Source organism: Oryctolagus cuniculus, chromosome 5 (genome assembly GCF_964237555.1).
Source record: "Oryctolagus cuniculus chromosome 5, mOryCun1.1, whole genome shotgun sequence".
In the NCBI taxonomy this organism is placed as follows: domain Eukaryota; kingdom Metazoa; phylum Chordata; class Mammalia; order Lagomorpha; family Leporidae; genus Oryctolagus; species Oryctolagus cuniculus.
In genome coordinates, this window is record NC_091436.1 from 102503847 (window position 1) to 102524831 (window position 20985).

The following is a 20985-nucleotide window of genomic DNA, read 5'->3' on the forward strand; positions in this document are numbered from 1 at the left end:
CAAGTGTCTGGTAATAACAATAGATAGAATTAAAAAGAGAAAATGTTCCAATATGGGAAGCAGTTCACACAGCAGACTCAGAGAATGACAAATGCCCTAAACAGCACTCTGATCTCAGAAGCAGCCCTTAAGGCATTTGGATCTGGCTGAAAAGCCTGTGAGAGCATTTCAGGCATGGAAAGCCAAGACACTGTGGCAAAAAATGATCTACACAAAGGATCTCTGTGAATGAGACCCCAGCGGTAATAAGGGGCCATCAAAGAATGATGTACTTTTCTCTGAAGGGATGAGAGAACTTCCACTTTGCTTATGGCCCTAAATACCAACAGAATTTGTGGACTCAAAAGGCTTCCATAGCTTAGGCAGCTCATGTCAAGAGCCTTGGGTGATCACTGACGTCATAAATAAGAGTGTCAATTGTTAAATCAACGACATGAATCACTATTAACTTACTCCCCATTTAGGACCTCTGTCCTTAATGAGTTGTACTATGAGAATTAACTGTAAAACTTGTTTTCAAACAGTACTTTATACTGTGTGTGTGTGTGCACACATGTGCAAATTGTGGAAATCTTGGAGTTGGTCTTCTGTATAGAAAGTTAATTAAAAATGAATGTTAATGAAGAATAGGGTGGGAGAGGGAGTAGGAGGTGGGATGGGAGTGGGGGTGGGAGGGTGGATATGGGAGGAAGAATCACTATATTCCTAAAGCTGTACATATGAAAATTGTATTCATTAAATAAAAGCTTTTTTTAAAAAAGAATAGTATTCTAAAGTTATTCAGTTACAAAAAGCAAGGCATCGTACATTTTAATATTTTACTGTGTTGACTGCCTTGCCTTTTACTTTCCTTCTCAAATCAATCACACTCACTTTTTTCCCTTAATGTTTACAATACACAAACATTGTTCAACTCCAGAAAACATAATTTTGTTATTTGTAAAATTTTATATCAGGTGTTTTTGAGACAAGCAAATAAAGAAGCTGGTATTTTGGCTTGTAGCTTCTCAGCTCAAGTTCTAAAATAATTTGTTTATCTATGACCTGATGTCAACATATCCTAGATTTCAAGTAAGCTAGGAGTGAGTGATAACCTATGTTATTATCTGGATAGAAGCGTGGAATCTCATACAACTTGCAATGGCACAGGCAAGCCTTGCAGAAAAACCAAAGCTGAGATTTAAAGCAAGGAAACCTATATGCTCTTTTGTCATCTACTGGACTGAATAATCTAAGTATCTACAAATTTGTATTTGTGCACGGTAGAATTTTTGTCCTGGAAAGTGTGATAGTGTTTTACAAAGTCACTGTTATCACACAGGTCCTCTACACTTTAGTGACTGTGTTCTGCATTGTTATAGGCTTTCTGGCAGATTAGTCTTTTTCTTCGGAAGTCAAGTGCTGGAGAGGCCATTTATTAATGTCTTCAATCATTAATATCTTTGAACTCCTTAGCTAAAGATCAGCCTGGCTGACTAAGCTTACATAATCAGAATAAATAGGCCAATTTTCTGTACTCTATTACATTTAGAGTATGTATTTTCAAAGGAATTTTATTTATCTGGAATGTGATGGCTGGGTTCCTGATGCCAAACTGGAGAAAATAAGAAAAAAAAAATCATGTATTATGGAAATGTCTGTGTGTGTTCATTCCTTCACTGAATCATGAAATTTATAATTTAAAAATTCAACAAATATTTATTAAGTACCTGCTATGTGCTGGGGTTTCTTCTAAATGCTGAAGGCAGAGAAGTGAACAAAATATGTCCAAGTTACAGGGGGTTGACTAAATTAAGCATGACACATTCAGATGGTAAAATATTAGCTAACCCCCAAAGAACAGATAAGCAAGAATATTAAATTACCTCAAAAGATACTCATGAGGAAGTAAGTGTAGGGAAGGAGATTGAGTGGGTTTTCATTGCTTTTGATTCCCTGCCTCCCTCTCTCCTCCTTTTGGTGACCCTTTCTTCCGGAGAGCCTTCACTCCCCAGCCCCCCAAAACTTTGGTGATGGAGCTGTCAGTCGGGGTGTTTTTCCACTTTCCCCCTGAGATTCGTATTTCTGCTACTCATACACATTAGCTATTTGGACTGTCAAATTTAGTTTGATCTTCAGTGGGAAACCTACAAGTTGTTTTTTGGTGTGTCAGGAAATTCACCGAAATTTTCTTTGGAAGTCATTGAAAATCCCTTTAATGTATTTTACATTTCTGTATCATTTCAAACTTTAAGTAGTATCTTTAACAATTCGCATAAGACGGTTGAATGGCATTAGTTCACTGAAGAATGAACCTTGAAAAAGCTCACAGATGGACTGAACCTAAACTGAAAGCAGATGATAAAGACGTGCCTGAAGTTTGCATTCAGATACAAAATTTTGCGTTGAATGTACTCTGTGAATTAGTTAAAACTTTTAGCAGTTTTTTAAAATATAGGAATGAATAATAAAAATTTAGATTTCTTTTTATATACATTTAATTTTTGTAAAATTATTTCCAAAACAATTTTAAAGATTTATTAATGTGAAAGAGGAGAGGCAGAAGTAGAGAGATCTTCCATCCGCTGATTCATTCCCCAAATGGCCACAATGGCCAGGACTGAGCCAGTCTGAAACCAGGAGCTTCATTCAGGTTTCCCAGATGAGGGCCAGGGCCCAAATTTGTGGGCCACCTTCCAGTGCTTTTCCCAGGCAATTAGCAGGGAACTGGGCTGGAAGTGGAGCAACTAGAATACAAACTCGCACCCATATGGGATGCCAGCATTGCAGACAGTGGCTTTACCCACCATGCTACAACGCCGGCCCCCAAATTTAACCTTTCTTTATGGTGACAACATCCAAAATCCTGTCTCCCTGTTGTTTTACTAGAGAAGTATTCATTATATTAACATTATTTATAGTTTCCCTATTGTGCATCGAACCCCAGAACTTCTTACTCCTATCCAGCTATAATCTAATATCCATTAATCAACCTTTCCCCATACTTCTTTCTCTCTTCCCTCCTAAGCCTCTGGTAACCACCATTATACTTTTAACTTCTATGAACTCAGCTTGCTTTTTTTTTTTCTTTTTTTAGGACTCCACCTATGACTGGTATCACATATTACTTGTCTTTCTGTGCTTGGTTTATTTTACTTGACATAATGACCTCCGATTCTATCCTTGTCACTGCAAATGACAAAATTTCATCCATTTTAATGGCTGAGTAATATTCTGTTCTGCTTTTTTAATCAATGGATAGACACTTAGGTAGCTTCCATTTCTTGGCTATTGAGAACAGTGCTGCCATGAATATGGGAATGCAGATGTCTCTTCCACAGATTGATTTCATTTCCCTTGGCCATAATACCCCATAGTAGGGTTACTAGATCATATGGTAGTTCTATTTTTAGTTTTTTGAGGAAACTCCATACTGTGTTCCACAATGATAAACTATTTACATTCCCACCAATAGTGTGGAATGTAACATTTCTGTCTTTTTGATAATTGCCAATGTAATTATAGTGAGTTGATATCTCATTGTTTTAGTTTATATTTACCCAATGATTGGTGACATTGAGCATTTTTCTTTCTGAATATTGACTATTTGTATGACCTTCATTAAGAAATATATATTTAGATCTACTGCTCATTGTTGAATTATTTGTTTTGTTTTCCATTCAATTGTTTGAGTTCCTTATATACTGTAGATATTAACTTATCAGCTGCAGGGCTTGCAAATATTTTCTCCCATTCTATAGGTTGTTCCTTCATTCTGTTGATTGTTTCCTTTGCTGTTCAAAAACTCTGTACTTCGGGCCGGCGCCGCAGCTCACTAGGCTAATGCTCTGCCTTGTGGCGCCGGCACACCGGGTTCTAGTCCTGGTCGGGGCGCCGGTTCTGTCCCGGTTGCCCCTCTTCCAGGCCAGCTCTCTGCTGTGGCCAGGGAGTGCAGTGGAGGATGGCGCAGGGCCCAAGGACCAGGAGAAGCACCTGGATCCTGCCATCGGATCAGCGTGATGCACCGGCCGCAGCGCGCTGGTAGCGGTGGCCATTGGAGGGTGAACCAATGGTAAAGGAAGACCTTTCTCTCTGTCTCTCTCTCTCACTATCCACTCTGCCTGTCAAAAAAATAAAATAAAATAAAAAATAAACAAAAACTCTGTACTTCAACAAAACCTCATTTGTCTATTTTTGCTTTAGTTTTCTGTGCTTTTCGGGTCTGATCTAGAAAATCCTTACCCATTTCAATGATCTAGTGCGTTTTCTCTGTTTTCTTTTAGTAGTTTCAGAGTTTCAGGTATTGCATTAAACATATCCATTTTGAGTGGATTTTTTTTTTACATGGTAAGAGATAGGAGTCTAATGTCATTCTTACACATATGGTGAATTCTCAGTTTTCCTAGCAACATCTATTGAAGACTATTCTTTTTTCCAGTGTGTGTTCTTAGCACCTCTGTCAAATATCAGTTGACAGTAGATGTGTGAGTTTACTTACAGGGTTTCTAGTCTGTTCCATTGGTCTACAGATCTCTTTTTAGGCCACTATGATGCTGTTTTAATTTCTGTAGGTTTATAATATATTTTAAAATCAGGCAGTGTAATACCTCCTGCTGCATTCTTTTTACTCAAGATTGCTTTGGTTATTGGAGTCTTTTGTGGTTCCATACAAATTTTAGTGGTGTGTTTTCTAGTTCTGTATGTTTGGAAAATGTCATTGGAATTTTGAAGGGATTTCATTGTACCTATAAATTACTTTGGGTAGTATGCACATCTTAATTATATTGATTCCTCCAACACATAAACATGATGTGCTTTTCCATTTCTTTCTGTCTTCAATTTTTCTATCAATGATTTAAAATTTAAATTGTAGAGACATTTTACCTCTTTGGTTAAATTAATTCCTAGATATTTTTTGTTACCTATTAAAAAGATACCTTGCTATCTTTTTTGGATGATTCACTATTGACATATAATAACACTACTGATTTTTACACATTGATTTTGTATTTCAATAGTTAAAATGTGTCAGCAGCAGCATGCAGCATGTCACTATTCATTCAAATATCTTTCAGTAAAATGACAATAAATTGCTACTCCTAAATTTCTTATTAAATATTATAGCTATTGACTAGTTATGTGGTTTTCATTAGCAGGTGAAATATTTAATTCAAATACATTACTCCAAAATTTATGGAGAATGTTTGGAAAAAGCCCTGTACCCTGTTAGGGAAAGATTGCAATGGGTAGTACAATCATTGATGCTTTATCAATTTTAGAGGTCTGTAGGGAAATACAAGTAGCACTTGACTATATACATCTGGTAATCACTCACTCAATGAGCTTGCTGTTTCACTGGCTTTCGTATTGAGAGTATTTCATTCCACTGTGAATTGTAAGTTCTAATGAGACTAAAACTGACATCTGAGAATCTCATAATTTACTTTAAAACCAAGTTTAAAGGATTTAGGCACAAACTAGTTCTTTGCATTATATGTCTAAATGTTCTGTATTAATGTTGTATAGTATATCAATTATAAAAAAATAAAACCCTGTCAAAAAGAGACTAACTTTTTTAAGGGACTATAATTTTTTTCTAAGAGATGAGTTTGACTTTTTAAATTTAAATATTGAAAGTTGATTAGAAGTTATAAAATTAATAGCAAAAAGTCAAACCAATAATTAGTAAAGTGTAAAATAGAAAATCTCATTGTCAACAGCAACCAAAATACCTTGAAACTAACAAAGAATATTCCAGCCAGAGAGAGATATTGAGTTTTATTTTTGAAAGATTTATTTGAAAGTCAAAGTTAAACAGAGATCTTCTAACCACTGGTTCACTCCCTGATTGGCTGTAATGGCTAGGGCTGGGCCAGGCCCTGAAAGCAGGGGACAGGAGCTTCACCCTGATTGTCAGGGACTTAAGTACCAAGGTCATCTGCTGCTTTTCGGAAGCCATTAGCATGGAGCTGGATTAGAAGTAGAGTAGCTGGGACACAAACTGGTGCCTGTGTGGGATGCTAGTATCAAAGTATCAGCTTTATCCGCCACACTACAGTGCCAGGACCCAATATATTGAGTATTAAGATAGATTCTAAGCCGGCGCCACGGCTCACTAGGCTAATCCTCTGCCTTGCTGCACCGGCACACCAGGTTCTAGTCCCGGTCGGGGCGCCAGATTCTGTCCCGGTTGCCCCTCTTCCAGGCCAGCTCTCTGCTGTGGCCAGGGAGTGCAGTGGAGGATGGCCCAAGTCCTTGGGCCCTGCACCCCATGGGAGACCAGGAGAAGCACCTGGCTCCTGCAATCGGATCAGCGCGGTGTGCTGGCCACAGCACGCCAGCCGCGGCGGCCATTGGAGGATGAACCAACGGCAAAAGGAAGACCTTTCTCTCTGTCTCTCTCTCTCACTGTCCACTCTGCCTGTCAAAAAAAAAAAAAAAAAGATTCTAATTCTCATCATATTAATCTATTGATTTGATATAGTCCTAATACTAAGTAAGGAATACTTTTGTTAAGCTCTTCTCAGCAATTCTAATGTTCATCTAGAAGAGTACACGTATAGGAAGATCTAAAAGAAATAAGAGAAACTACAGAAGCAGGCATCTGGCCTATTGGTGAAGATGCCACATCCATATCAGAGTGCAGTGCCTGGTTTGCGTCTTGGCCTCTCTGCTTCTGATCCAGCTTCCTGTTAATGTGCATCCTTGGAGAAGCAGATGATGGCTCAAGTATTTGGGTTCCTGCTTCTCATGTGGGAGATCCATATTGTTATAAGTTCGTGCCCTGATTGTTTAAGGCATTTGGGGAGTGAAGCAACATACAGAAGATAAATCTCTTTCTCTGCCTTTCAAATAAAATCTAAATAAATAAAAATGAAAGAAAGATTAACCAGTGAAACATATGTAAAATATAAAATGCAGTAAGGAAATTCTTAACTGAGGTTAAAGTGTATCGTAAAATTTTAATTAAAATATGTGCTATTGGCAACACAGCAGGTCAGAAGAGTAGAATAGAAGTCTAACACCAAGTATATGTAACAATTTAGTATACATAGAGAGTATCTATTATTCAATAAATGATACTGGAACAAGTGGCAGAATGTATGCAGAAAATAAAGTATGCAGAAAATAAAACAAGTATGCAGAAAAATAAATATTTCTTCATTAAATTTTAGATTAAATTACTGATAATTCAAGATTTCCATGAAAGAGATTTTAAACTATTAATTACTTGAAGAGAAATATATGGATATTTCTGTATTTTGAGAGTAGAAAAACGCTTTTCTATGAGTGATATCAAAGGTATAACCCATTGAAGAAAAGACTGATTCAAATACATTAAAAGTTGTGTATAGCACAAAAGTTATAAGGGGAGCTAAGATGCAAATCATGATTTAGAAATACTGCAGCCTATGGAAGTTTCTATGCTATCACATTTTCCTAATAAGACATCCCCCCATATACACAGACATATACACACAGACTTGCCACAAGAATACAGGTTTCTCCCCTTCTGTTGTCCCTCCCTACTTCCCTCTAGAAAAATTGTGCAAGTATAACATCTGATTTGTTACTAGTATTTATAGTAGAATGGTGGGGATTTGAGTGGTTTTATTTTATTTGTTTAGTTCTCTGTATTTTGTGAATATTTTACAATGAACATGGATCACCTCCATAAAATGGGAAACTATAGCAGAATAATTCAGGGGATGTCAGATGAATTTAAAATGTGCTGAATTAGACGGAGCCTACTTTATGTTCATTTGATAGAATAACATGTGGTGTGCTTTTCTTTGTTGTTTTTTAGGGTGAAGAGGGTGACCAAGGAGAACTGGGAGAAGTTGGAGCTCAAGGACCTCCAGTAAAGTATTTTTAAAAATATTTAGCTTGAATATGCAAATACTTTAAATAACTCGGGATATTTCTGTTTAGTGTTTGGATTAATAGCATTGCATTAAAGTCATGCTCTCTGTTTTTAAATCAGGCCAACAATAGGACCTAGCCACTTTATATTAAAATAAGAAAAGGTCTTCTTTGTGCATTTAGGCACTTTTCTAACAGAGAAATTCTACATATAATTACATACATTCATTTAAGGGCCAGCAACAGAAAGCAAATATTGAGCACAAGTGGATGATATAGTTTTTACATTCTATGGTTCTATCACCTGATATAATGAGAAAATTTTGTGTACCCTGAATGTAGTAAGTGTATAAGCCACTAGATTAATGTGGCTTAATGCAGCATGTAATCATTGTAATTAGAACATTCTTAATTGCTCATAATCACATCTTTTAATAAAGAGCTGGCCCCTTGTGCTTTGGCAGATTGCTACAATAATAGGTAATATAATTTGGAGGCATTAACATACTTCAATTTTGCAACTTTTATTAAATCAATTTATATTACTTTTGTACTATATGGAAGTGGAATTGTTATACTTTTTTTCTTATCAAAATGTGTATTATCAATTAAGGCTATAATAATCGCAGAATATTCACTGGACTAGACAGCAAGGAAAGCACAGACAATGTAAAGGAAAAGCACAGGTAGTATTCTCAGAGACTAGAGTTAGGGAAGACTAACACAGGGACACCCGTCACCTATTCTACCCTTCTCCACTGAGTTGGCCTTTAAAAGAAGGTTCACGGAGCTGTGTAGTTTGGCTTTGAACCTAGATGTAAAGCAAATGAGTCAGAATTTGGAAGGAATGATCTCCGTTTGCACATCAAGTGAGAATCTTAAGGGAATCTGTGGAGGAGACTAAGTATTTGTTCCATAAGCTTAACATCCCTGATTCTTTGATATAAGTTGGTCAGGAGCTGGACTCTCACAAGTTGAAGATAGTGATAAACAGTGTGAGTGACATAGCCGTTTCTTTCTTTCTTTCTTTTTTTGCCTAATGAAAAACTTGTAGGCATTTAAAGATACTTTTTTTAAAAAAAAGATTTATTTATTTGAAAGAGTGACAGAGAGATAGAGACAGAGAGAGAGCGAGGGAGAGAGAGGGAGAGAGAGAGGTCTTTCATCCACTAGTTCACTCCCCAAGTGGCAGCAATGGCTGAAGCTGGGCCGGAGCTGAGCCGGTCCAAAGCCAGAGACAGGAGCTTCTACCAGGTCTTCCACGTGGGTGCAGAGGCCCAAGGACTTGGGTCATCCTCAACTGCTTTCCCAGGTGAATTAGCAGGGAGCTGGGTTGGAAGTGTAGCAGGTGGGACTTCAATCAGCACCCATATGGGAAGCTGGTGCTGCAGTCCAGGGCTTTAACCCCCTGAGTCACAGCACCAGCCCTAAAGATAGTTTTAAAACCTGAAAAGTGTTTTTATGGATATATGATCTATATTGGGTGTTGCATGGGACAAGTGATTTATTGGGGGAATATCATGGGTGCTTTTGACCTACTGGTGTCTGAAAGGCGTGTCAAATGTGTCTATAGAATTCACACGTTTTCACTTTTTAAAATATACACATAGAAACATAAAATAGTGCATAGATTTTCATCTTTATTTTTTAAATATTTGTTCATTTGAAAGGCAGAGTTTAGAGAGGGAGAAAAACATGGAAATAGTGAGCTAGAGAGAGAGAGAGAGAGAGGGAGAAATACGGATCTTCCCAAAATGTCCACAATGCAGGGGATGGGCCAGGCTAAAGCCAGGAGTTTGTTCTGGGTCTCCCACCCTGGGACGCAGCTGGTGATGGCTCAATTACTTGAGTCCCTATCACCCATGTGACAGACCTGGATAGAGTCTGTGCTTTTGGTTTTGACTTGGCCCAGCCTTGATTGTAGCAGAAATTTGGAGAGTAAACTAGTAGATGGAAGCTCTCTGTATATCTCTCTGTTTCTCTGATTTTCAAATGAAAATAAATAATAAAAGTTAGTTAAAACAACAAATATGATAATTCCTCTTACACTAATGCTTATTGTTGTTGTCAGTAATTGTGCCAACCCCCAGTGATGTCACTGTTTATGGTAGCTTGGGTCATAATGACATCCTTCTTTTGGAGAAGCTTTTGTGATGAGACTGAGAAACCTTCATGTTTCCACTAAAATAATTCCCTTTTCCTTTTTTCACTTCTAGGGAGCTCAAGGTTTGAGGGGCATCACTGGCGTAGTTGGAGACAAGGGGGAAAAAGTAAGATGATGATAATGATATCAAAATGTATTAAATACTTAAAAGTTTGGAAATTTAAAAGTAACTTGTCTTAAGCAGCACCACTTTTTACTTGATGCTTTGTAGATGTGGGTTAGGTTCTCAATTCTGTTGTAAGCGCAGGTGACAGAAAAGAGCAGTATGCATAATACTTGTCATGTACCCTTGTCTCTTGGTGTCCAAGAGGAATTGGTTATAGGACTCTCCCTATGGATATCAACATTTCTGGTTGCTCAACTCCCTTATATCAAATGGCATAGTATTTGTATATAATCTACAAACATCTCGCTATATACTTTAAATCATCTCTATTATTACTATTAAATACCTAATAAAACTGTACATGTTTCAATACAGATACAATTAAAAATAGTTTCTCTCTGCAGTTGGTTGAATCCATAGATACAGAACTCATGGATATGCAGAGCCACCTGGGTTAGATATTTTAAATTACTTGTGTAAGTTAAAGTGGAGTTGCTGCATTTTCTCTCTGTCATTGTCAGTACTTAGTGGAGATAACACTGACACATTGCCTGAGTGCTTCTGGCCAAGCAAAGCCAAGAAAGGGCAGGCCAGAGAGAGAGGTGACAGAAGGCAGGATATCCCCAAGGACACTAGGACCTTTTAACAGGAGTCCCCCACTGGTGGCTGGAGCCCGGCAACCTACTCTTAGCACAGTCTCAGAAACCAGTCTCTTGGCATTTCCATCGCAAGGCACTTTGCAACTTCTGGGAAGATTGGCAGCACAATAAGGTCTTCAAGGAGTACATTGTTTTTTTTGGGAGAGACATTTAAGTAGATAGCTCAATGTAATAAAAGCAACCGAGACTTAGAGTCCATCTGAGGGCAAATGGTATGAGGGAGTGCAAATGAAGCAGTAGCTCACTTGGATGGGGAACTTGGAGGGCCTATGTAGGAGGTGGCATTAGAAGGATGCTGGGTCTGGAAAGGTGACATGTTGCCACTGGTGATGGAAGCAGGGCAGCCAATGCTTGGCAGAGTGGAAACCTGAACATTCATAATATACTTAGAACTTTTCTTTTGGTGTGTATATATGTAGGAGTGTGTCTAGGTTCTTTATCAGGTTTTAAGAAAAATGGTTACTAGTTCATAGAAAACATTGTTAGGCAAGGCCAATTTGTAAGCCCTGAAAAAAACCCAAAAAACGTCTTTGTCCACCCTGACTTCTGCCTGGCCTCCATGTAAGACGCTCAATGGCTGACTGTCAGTTCCATGCGTCAGCACTGAGCCTTTTATCACCAATGAAATAACAGTAAATTGCACATTGTTGATGCTCAATGAGTGGAATTAAAGTTTGTTTTCTTTTTACAAGAGATGCGCATTTTGGATTGTGCATCTCCCTTTCAATTTCACATTTTTTTCAGGCTCTTTGTCTCATTTAGGTGTTTTGATTCTGCCTGCCTTTCTCTTCCATCTCCTTTACTATATTTTTCTTGAAATACATGGTATTCTTATAAACATATTAAAGGATTGTGTACTTCTGTATTTATGTTACCATGTGTATATCTTCTTGTATTAAGTATTGAAGCCAATTTATTTTGAAGCTGCTGATATTTAGGCATTCACTTTTTCTGGATTTAAATCATCCCGCAAATGTGTGACCCCTCTCTTTGAAACCAATTGCTATTAATGATATGCTCTTACTTAAAGGTATTTTTATTTCATATTTTTCCAAATTTCTCATTTCTTTTGATTTCTGTCAAATTGCTTTTTTAAAAAAAGCTCTTCTTGTGAACTCAGACCGATGGAGTGGTTACCTAGTAACAGCAGTTTGGGCCTGAGCTCACGCTGAACAGCAATAAGAGAGACAGAGAGCGAGTGCATCAAAGCCATTTCTATAATGCAAAGGCCAGGCTCTGCTCTGGTAATGCAAGGTGAATGATGAATTCAAGGTCTTTTTCAGGTCTTCCAAATCCTTTCTTCCATGGTGAATGTAGATGCCTTCTGCTCTGTTCTCGTTTTTAAGGATCAAAGAATTTCAAGGCTTTATGGTCCCTCTGCTTCCATTGTCTTTTTTTCTTTGATTTATACCTATGTCTGAACCTTCTACGACCTTCTGTGAAAGGTTTTCTAATTTTTAATTCTTACTGCAGACACTGTCCACCTGGTTTTCTTGGCCTGACATCCATCCAATTGTCATCCAATGCTTTTGACAGTTCTCCATTTATTTTATCATCTCTCCATCTCAACCTGGTTCATGAGGAAACGGCCTGTTCACCCAGTTGTCCTTTACCTTTTCACTTAATAGTCGAGAACAAGATTTAAAGAAAGGGGTAGTGTTTCGTCAGGCAACATGTTGAGAGCACTAAAAAACACTGTATTTTGTTTTAAAATCACATTTTAATTCTTAAAATGAAAATAAGGAGATCTACATAGCACCTAGGCAAGTCAGGACTCATTCCAAGATGATTAGGTTTATAAAACCTTGGGGGGGTAGTTTTTTGTTTTTTGTTTTTTGTTTTTTGTTTTTTTTTTTTTTTTTGACAGGCAGAGTGGACAGTGAGACAGAGAGAGAGAAAGGTCTTCATTTTGTCGTTGGTTCACCCTCCAATGGCCACCACGGCCGGCGTGCTGTGCTGATCGGAAGCCAGGAGCCAGGTGCTTCTCCTGGTCTCCCATGGGGTGCAGGGCCCAAGGACTTGGGCCATTCTCCACTGCACTCCCGGGCCATAGCAGAGAGCTGGCCTGGAAGAGGGGCAACCAGGACAGAATCCGGCGCCCGACCGGGACTAGAACTCGGTGTGCCGATGCCTCAGGTGGAGGATTAGCCCATTGAGCCGCGGTGCCGGCTGGGGGTAGTCCTTATGTCTCACTTGGTAGGATGGACCTGTTGTTGAGAAAATATGAGAGCTATTTTTCTTTATAAATGGAACCAAACATGTACCCAGACTAGGAGAGAGTATGCTCAGGTCCTTCTACTGTTCGGTCCTGAAATCTCAAGCCTGGACATTTAAGTCTAGATCTTTGTGGGTGATTTAAAGTCCCAGAGGTCCCTACCACAACTGTGGCAGCACAGAGTCCATGGCAGCTATTTGTAGTATGGGACCATGGCCTTCACAAATGAGAACCCTCAAAGGTGCTGGACATCTGATCTAGAACAAGTATTGTTATCTCAAGACAGCAGATAACAATGGATGCCATGTTAAAATATCTAGTGTGGTATCAAAGATTGGATTTAAGATTGTGATGAGTGGTTGTAAACTAGTACTTGCATAACTGAGATGTCTGGTTAAATATGCTCCAAATAAAAAAAGCCTCTTGTAATCTGTCTGCTGTATTTCCTTAGACAGGTGTGCCGTTTAATATCCATGACTTATTTCCATTTCATTTTTATTTTATTTTATTTTTTTTTTTGCAGGGTGCTCGCGGCTTAGATGGAGAACCTGGACCTCAGGGTCTTCCTGGTGCACCTGTAAGTGATCTTTCTTACACAAAACTCAATGGGATATTTTAGGCAATGATCTTTTTTTTTTTTTTGCTGTACATTATATATTTACATGTTTGCAAATATCATGTACATGTGAATAAATGAAAACATGGATGTAAGTTTTTATTTAAAAATTGCTAAGTAAGCCAATCATCACTTGCAGACAGAGGGTTGATATGTTTCTCTGTGAGTTAAATTGGTAAATATTTATATTTGCCTTTTGCTTTGGTTGTCAGGATGCTTAGAGTCACAGTGACTGTCTCCTGCACAGACTTTGGATAATTCTACCCTTTTTATTCCCTATAGTTTATGCTTCACTTTTCTATATTTTGATTATCAGAGTTATGGGTGTCATTGTTACAGGCTACTATAAGCCTTTTTTGAAGGTAAACAGGCAAAGAAGCCATCCATCACCCATATCACATAAACATTGAAAAGGTACAAGTAAAAAAGAGTTTCTAGTTATCAAGTTCCTATGAATGAGTGGAAAGACAGAATGTAGCTCAGTGATAATCTATAGGGTCTAGAAAGTACTAGAGGTAACCCATGCAAGGGGACCTTAGAGGAAGGCTGACCTGGAAAGCCATCCCGGGTATGCTGTAAGAGGGACCCTGTCTGTGGTGGTAGGGGTGTGTGTGCAGTCATAGAGGCTGTCACTGTGTTTGTGTTGGAGATTGAATAAAGTAGAGCCACAATTTGGGGAACATGTAATGCCAATATGAGCAATCAGTACTGATCTAGTGGTCATCGGGAGCTATTTGAGCTTTAAGAGTAGGTAAGCAATTCAACAAAAGCTGTTTTTACAAAGACGTGTCCTCTCCTCTATGACTACCTAAGCCATCCAGCAATGTTAGCTGGAAAATTTTGGCAGACACTTTTTGACTTAGGAATGAAATAAAAATGGAGAAAAGATTGGCAACTCATCTAAACCTCAAGCCACCCAAATAGTCAATGAGATTAGCTGATGTTTAGATGTAGTAGTTACTGATGTCATTGCTTGCACTGTGGACCAAATGTTGTTATATATGTACATCCAAAGAGTATGGTAACATTATGTATTTAAAATGAAAGCAAAAGACCTGCAGGTCTCAGTTGTACAAATGGCTGCCTCAATTTTTTAGACAAAATGATTTTTATAAAAACTGTTTTTGAGGTAGGTATCTAGGATAGATAGACCAAAGCCATTGTGGTGTCTGAACAATAGTTAAATAATGTGGATGATTTCCAGTTTTAAAAAGTCTATGAATGAATAACCTTGGATTATATTAACGAAATTCTATTTTCATATAGGGTGATCAAGGACAGCGAGGACCTCCTGGAGAAGCAGGTCCCAAGGGAGATAGAGTGAGTTCCCTACAAGCATCCTGCTTTTCAGTGTCTTCTGTTGTTTATGTTTATCTATGTGACTTGTCCTAAGTATTGTGATTACTGAACATGTCCTATTCTTTCTCTTCTGTTCTACAGGGGGCTCAAGGTTTGAGAGGAATCCCTGGCCCCCCTGGACCCAAAGGAGATGCGGTATGTACTGAGCTGTAGTCGTCAAACTAGATTTTTTTCAAAGTGATTACTGACTTGTGCTAAAACTTTAGAAAATAGTAAGAAGAATGTGACTGTTTTAAAGAAACTATTTTTCTGTGTATGTCCTTAGGGCTTGCCAGGTGTGGATGGCCGTGATGGAATACCTGGAATGCCTGGAACAAAGGTAGCTGTGTGGTTTGGTACAAGAGTGAATGGGGCTGCTTTGGTCTTGGCTGACTGGCTTCAGCATTTCCATTACCACATCTCCAGGAAATTTATTTAGCCAGCTTTGGCTTTTTTCTTCCTCTTAATTTTAAAATCAAGTTTCAAATCCAAAACGTACTAGAATAGCATCTTTATTTGCTTGTTTTTAGGAATTCAGTAAAAGTGCCCCATTAGTGAAAGTAGACTGAGGAAAAGAGTGTTTTAGCTTGAATTTATGTACCGTGTCCTGCGCTACCCTTGCCCTGGATTAAGTCACGTTGTAAAAGTGCATATAAGGACAGCTAATGGAATAATCCTTTTACTTTGGTCTGTGCCCTCATTTTCTTAGAACAAATAGTGGTACAACAATTCATCTGGGTTCAGTGATACGATCACTTTTTTTTTTCTTCAGGGTGAACCAGGGAAACCTGGACCTCCTGGTGATGCGGGACTACAGGGATTACCGGTAGGTATTTGATTCTTCACATGTTTATTAGTTTCCATGCATGTTTTAAAGATCTGACCTTTGGGAACAGATGTATAATTTGATAAAATCTAGGAAAGGTATAGAGTTTTACTTTTACATTTACAATCAATATTTTTGAGCTTTTTCTCTGAGTAACTAGTGATGCCTCTATTAACTATGTAAAGTAACTCTTTATTTTATGTTTTGGATCCCTTTTCTTTGATTAGTTGACTATGTTGTCTTTGTTTATTTTTACTGACCCTGAGCTGTGGGCCAGTATCAGATACTTTGTCCTCTTTTTCACCAGTTTTGGAGGTCTTGTTAGCAGTCCTGAGCCACAGAGGGTTGAGAGTATTTTTAGGGCACAGTGTGAAATATGATTTTTGGATTATGTACTATTTGATGTGCTAAAATAAATGTTTCCCTGAATTGATGTGGTTGGACCCTCAAGTGAATTGTACCACATGTGTTCTTGGCTCTTGAAAGGCAAATGTCTCAAGCTAGCAGGATGTCTGGATCATATGGTAGGTCTGTTTTCAGATTTCTAAGCAATCTCCATACTGTCTACCATATGGTTGTATGAGTTTATATTTCTACCAACAGTGTATTAGGGTACCTTGTTCTCCACAGCCTCGGCAGCATTTGTTATTTTTGCATGACAACCATTCTAACTAGGGTGAGGTGAAACCTGGTTGTGGTTTTTATTTGAAAATGCAGGCATCTTAACTGTTGTTTTAACCACAAGCCTAAATACCCATACCTGCCCAGAGTCTTTGATAGGACCTCACTTTATTATTCTGTACATAAAGTCATGTCTTTTTTTTTTTTTTTGGACAGGCAGAGTGGAAAGTAAGAGAGAGAGATACAGAGAGAAAGGTCTTCCTTTGCTGTTGGTTCACCCTCCAATGGCCGCCGTGGCTGGTGCGCCGCGCTGATCCCAAGGCAGGAGCCAGGTGCTTCTCCTGGTCTCCCATGGGGTGCAGGGCCCAAGCACTTGGGCCATCCTCCACTGCATTCCCAGGCCACAGCAGAGAGCTGGCCTGGAAGAGGGGCAACCGGGACAGAATCCGGCGCCCCGACCGGGACTAGAACCTGGGGTGCTGGCGCCGCAGGCGGAGGATTAGCCTATTGAGCCGCGGAGCCGACCTGAAGTCATGTCTTACTCCTATAAGGATTAATTTGCAAGAGCTCCTGTTGATGTGAAAATGGTACCAAATTCTAATTTGAAAATTCATCTTTGAGGAAAAAAATCCCTTTAGTTGAGGGTAGGATTTCCCTTATGGTGTTCAGCCTTACTAAGCCAGATACAGCAGTGTAATGCCATCCTACACGCTGGGTAGTTCTAGAACTGATTTGCAGAGTTTGGGATCTAGGCGGCGTCTCTCCCACACTAAGCTTCGAGATTGTCATGATTCCTTCAGCCTCTCAGCAGTGTGTGGCAGGCTTGGCATCTCACGGATTCCCAGATGAGGTGATTAAACCCAGATTCTTGTGTGCCTGCTTTCAGGGTATACCTGGACTTCCTGGTGCAAAGGGTGTTGCCGGTGAAAAGGTAAAACATTCAAACCTTTACATTAACATTTTTCTTTATTTCTTTGTTCTTTTATTAACATATTTTCTTTATCTTTTTGATATTTCCAACCTGCCTTTTATTTTGTATTTAACCCTATGGAGAAATTAAAAAGTAAAAGCTTTATAACTTCAAATGCTAATCTTTTCCTATCTGCAGAAAGAAGACTTTGATCAAGTGTTGCTGACTAGACTTCCTTTATAAGAATGTCATGCTTTGCCTGTATAAAACACAGAAAGTTTTGTTTCTGATCACTTAAAATAAGGAAGATACTAAGCCATTGAACTTGTCAGAGTGTTGGGATAAACTAACTTAAAATATATTGCATTTTGTTCCTGTACTGATAAACTGATGCTTATAGTCTATACACAGAATTATAGCACAAGCAATTAAAAATAATAGATGAAAGAAAAAAATGTAAGAGATAAAATATAGCTTGGTTTTGGGATCAAACAGATCAAGCGTGACTAATGTAGAACTTGATCATTATTAGATTATATGACTAGAGCCCTCCCATCATAGTCTTCTGCATTGTCTTGAACAGAAATGGTCCCCAACAAGCAGATGGTGAGGGACTGATGTGGAGATGGAGTCTCCACACATATGCTTTTTTTTTTTGACAGGCAGAGTGGGCAGTGAGAGAGAGAGAGATACAGAGAGAAAGGTCTTCCTTTGTCGTTGGTTCACCCTCCAATGGCTGCCATGGCCAGCACACCACGCTGATCCAAAGGCAGGAGCCAGGTACTTATCCTGGTCTCCCATGGGGTGCAGGGCCCAAGTACTTGGGCCATCCTCCACTGTACTTCCCTGGCCACAGCAGAGAGCTGGCCTGGAAGAGGGGCAACCGGGACAGAATCCGGCGCCCCGAGCGGGACTAGAACCTGGTGTGCCGGCACCACAAGGCGGAGGATTAGCCTAGTGAGCCGCGGCGCCATCCTCCTTGAGTCTTAATCATTTTAATAGTGTCATTGTGAGGCAAGAGGGCCCAAAGAAGTATATTGGTGGTGGGAATGGTAAAGACATATATAATTAATTTTATGAAGAAAAAATCCTCAAATGGAAGGAAATTCTTTTATTTTTAAAAAGACTGTTATTATTTTAAAAAAAAATTTAAATTTATTTTTATTTCAGAGGGAGAGAGAGAGAGCCTCCATCTGCTAATTCATCCCCTAAATGCCTGCAACATTTGGGGGTGGGGCAGGTCAGAGCTACGATCTGGGAACTCAGTGGAGGTCTCCCATGCGGGTGGCAGGGATTCAACTCCTTGAGCCATCAGGTGCAGCCTCCCAGTGTGTGCATGAGCAGGAAACTGGATCAGGAGCTGAGCAGGGACTTGAACCTAGGCACTCTGATTTGGGGTGCAGGTATCTCAAGTGACATCCTGATTGCTACACCAAATACCCTGGGAATCCCTTTTTGAAGGCTAAAGACCTTCATTTTCTGATATTTAAATTTAATATACTTCTGGGACTAAAAGATAGTATCCTAAATCTAAAGGACTTTGATATACCTACTCTTTAAAAGATTCTACATACTCATAAATTCTCAAAGAACATCAGAAAATGAATAATACTTAAATGTAAGAAATGCCTAATTTGAATAAGATAGTTTTTTAAAAAGATTTATTTATTTATTTGAAAGGTAGAGTTAGAGTTAGAGAGACAGAAATCTTACATCCACTGGTTCACCCTGCAATGGTGGCAATGACCAGGGCTGGGACAGGCTGTTGCCAGGAGATCCCTTTGGGTCTCCCGTGTGGGTCCAGGGATGCAGCTGCTTGAACCATTTTCTTTTGTTTTCTCAGGAGTATCAATAAGTGGCTAGATTGGAAGTAGAGCAGCCTGGACTTAAACTGGCACCCATATGGGATGCTGGCACTGCAGGCCATGGCTTAACCAATTGTGCCACAGTGCTGGCTGAATAAGACAGCTGGATGATCATGCTTATGTACAAGACAAATTAACTTTGCATGTTGTATTTTGTCTCTAGGGTAACACAGGTGCTCCAGGAAAGCCTGGTCAACTGGGAAATTCTGGCAAACCGGTAAGATGCTGTCTGACCCCTCATAAGTTAAAACCTGTTGTGATCATGAAGCAAAGGATTAGTGGTTTTTTAACATTTTCTCCACCTGTCTGCCTCAAAACAGGGCCAACAAGGGCCTCCAGGAGAAGTGGGACCCCGAGGACCCCGGGGGCTTCCTGTGAGTACTCATTTTTCTACAGTGCCTTTCCAAAATGCCTTCTCAGGATTTTGGTGGACCTCCCTCCACTCATCCATTCATCCATCCATCCATCCACCCACCCATCCATCCATCCATCCATCCATGAATGCCTTCTCATGTTTGAGTATGTGCTGGTGCAGATAAACAACAAAATGGGGATGCTATATAGATATACACTATGTCTTCTTTCTGAAAATAATAACAAAAATGAAGTATTTAAAAGAACCATGATGACATTTCCTGTTCTCATCCTATATTGAAAGATATATTTTAGTAAGGTTTAAAAAATCTTTTTACTGAGATATAACTCACATACATGTAATTTGTCCATTGAATGTGTACACATTTTAGTGTAGTCATATAATTAACCATCATGACAGACAATTTTAGAACACATTTATCACTCAAAAAAGAAACCCTGGGCCCATCTGCAATTATTCAGCATTTCATCCCAATTCCTGCAGCTCTAGGCAAACACTAATCCATTTTCTGTATCTATAGATTTGCTGATCCTAGAAATTTTACAAAAATAGAATCATACGTGGATTTTTTAAAAAAATAATTTGTGTCTCAGCATAATGTTTCAAGGTTTATCTATGCTGTAGCATATATAAATACTTCATTTCTTTGTATGGCTGAATAATATTTAATTGAATGAGATATTTGGATATGTCACATTTGATCAGATCATTTGGTGAGAGATGTTTTGATTTTTTTTTTCTTTTTTTGGCCATTATGAACAATGCTGCTATGAACATTTGTATACAAGTTTTTGTGCAGATATGTTTTAATCTATCTAAAGTATATAATTACAAGTGAAATTTCTGGGCCACGTGGTAAATCTATTTAATCTTTTGAGGAACTTCTAGACTTCTTTTACTGTGAGTCTACCGTGTAGCAGGTATAGCAGTGTATATCTTCTCACAAGATACAGTCAAACCCTTAGAGAGAAAGTAAATAAGAAATTAAATTTCATGTACTTGTATTTGACTTAAAAATTCTCTCTGGCCTTCAGTTCCACTTTTTATTTTCAAAGTCTGATGACAAAAATGACAACACAATTCCCAAGACCCTGAGGAATGGTGGTGCCCCTAGTCTGCGCCCATCATCATATGGTGTTTCCCACTTAATTGTCAGTGGATTTCTACAGACAGTAGAAATCCTAGTTTTCCTTATTTCTACCTGGTTCAGATCCTGTGTTCAAGTCAGGCTGTGCTCCATGCTAATTCCCAATTACTCTGCATTCCCAGCCTGCCTGTTTGCTTTTATGTTAGACCCTGCATTGAGATGGCTCATTTTCCCATTTCCGATTGAACACTCCATGTACCCTCCTAGGTATAATGAGATGTTAATTCTACAATGAACACATCTCTGATTATACCTTAACCCCATAGAGAATCGATCTCTTTATTCTGAATGCTGTAATCT

At 38.8% G+C, this 20985-nt stretch overlaps 1 protein-coding gene across 4 annotated transcripts in view; it reads left to right on the top strand.

Moving 5' to 3' along the window:
• The window catches only part of COL9A1 (collagen type IX alpha 1 chain), a 100915-nt gene that overhangs the window by 41175 nt on the left and 38755 nt on the right, over window positions 1–20985 (top strand). For all 4 annotated transcript variants that reach the window (XM_008263089.4, XM_017345228.3, XM_070073908.1 and 1 more), the window contains 10 exons: window positions 7787–7840; window positions 10059–10112; window positions 13510–13563; window positions 14869–14922; window positions 15043–15096; window positions 15227–15280; window positions 15713–15766; window positions 17274–17318; window positions 19326–19379; window positions 19483–19536. In XM_008263089.4, the coding sequence (XP_008261311.2) occupies window positions 7787–7840; window positions 10059–10112; window positions 13510–13563; window positions 14869–14922; window positions 15043–15096; window positions 15227–15280; window positions 15713–15766; window positions 17274–17318; window positions 19326–19379; window positions 19483–19536 (531 nt within the window). The remainder of the gene's footprint in view (window positions 1–7786; window positions 7841–10058; window positions 10113–13509; window positions 13564–14868; window positions 14923–15042; window positions 15097–15226; window positions 15281–15712; window positions 15767–17273; window positions 17319–19325; window positions 19380–19482; window positions 19537–20985) is intronic.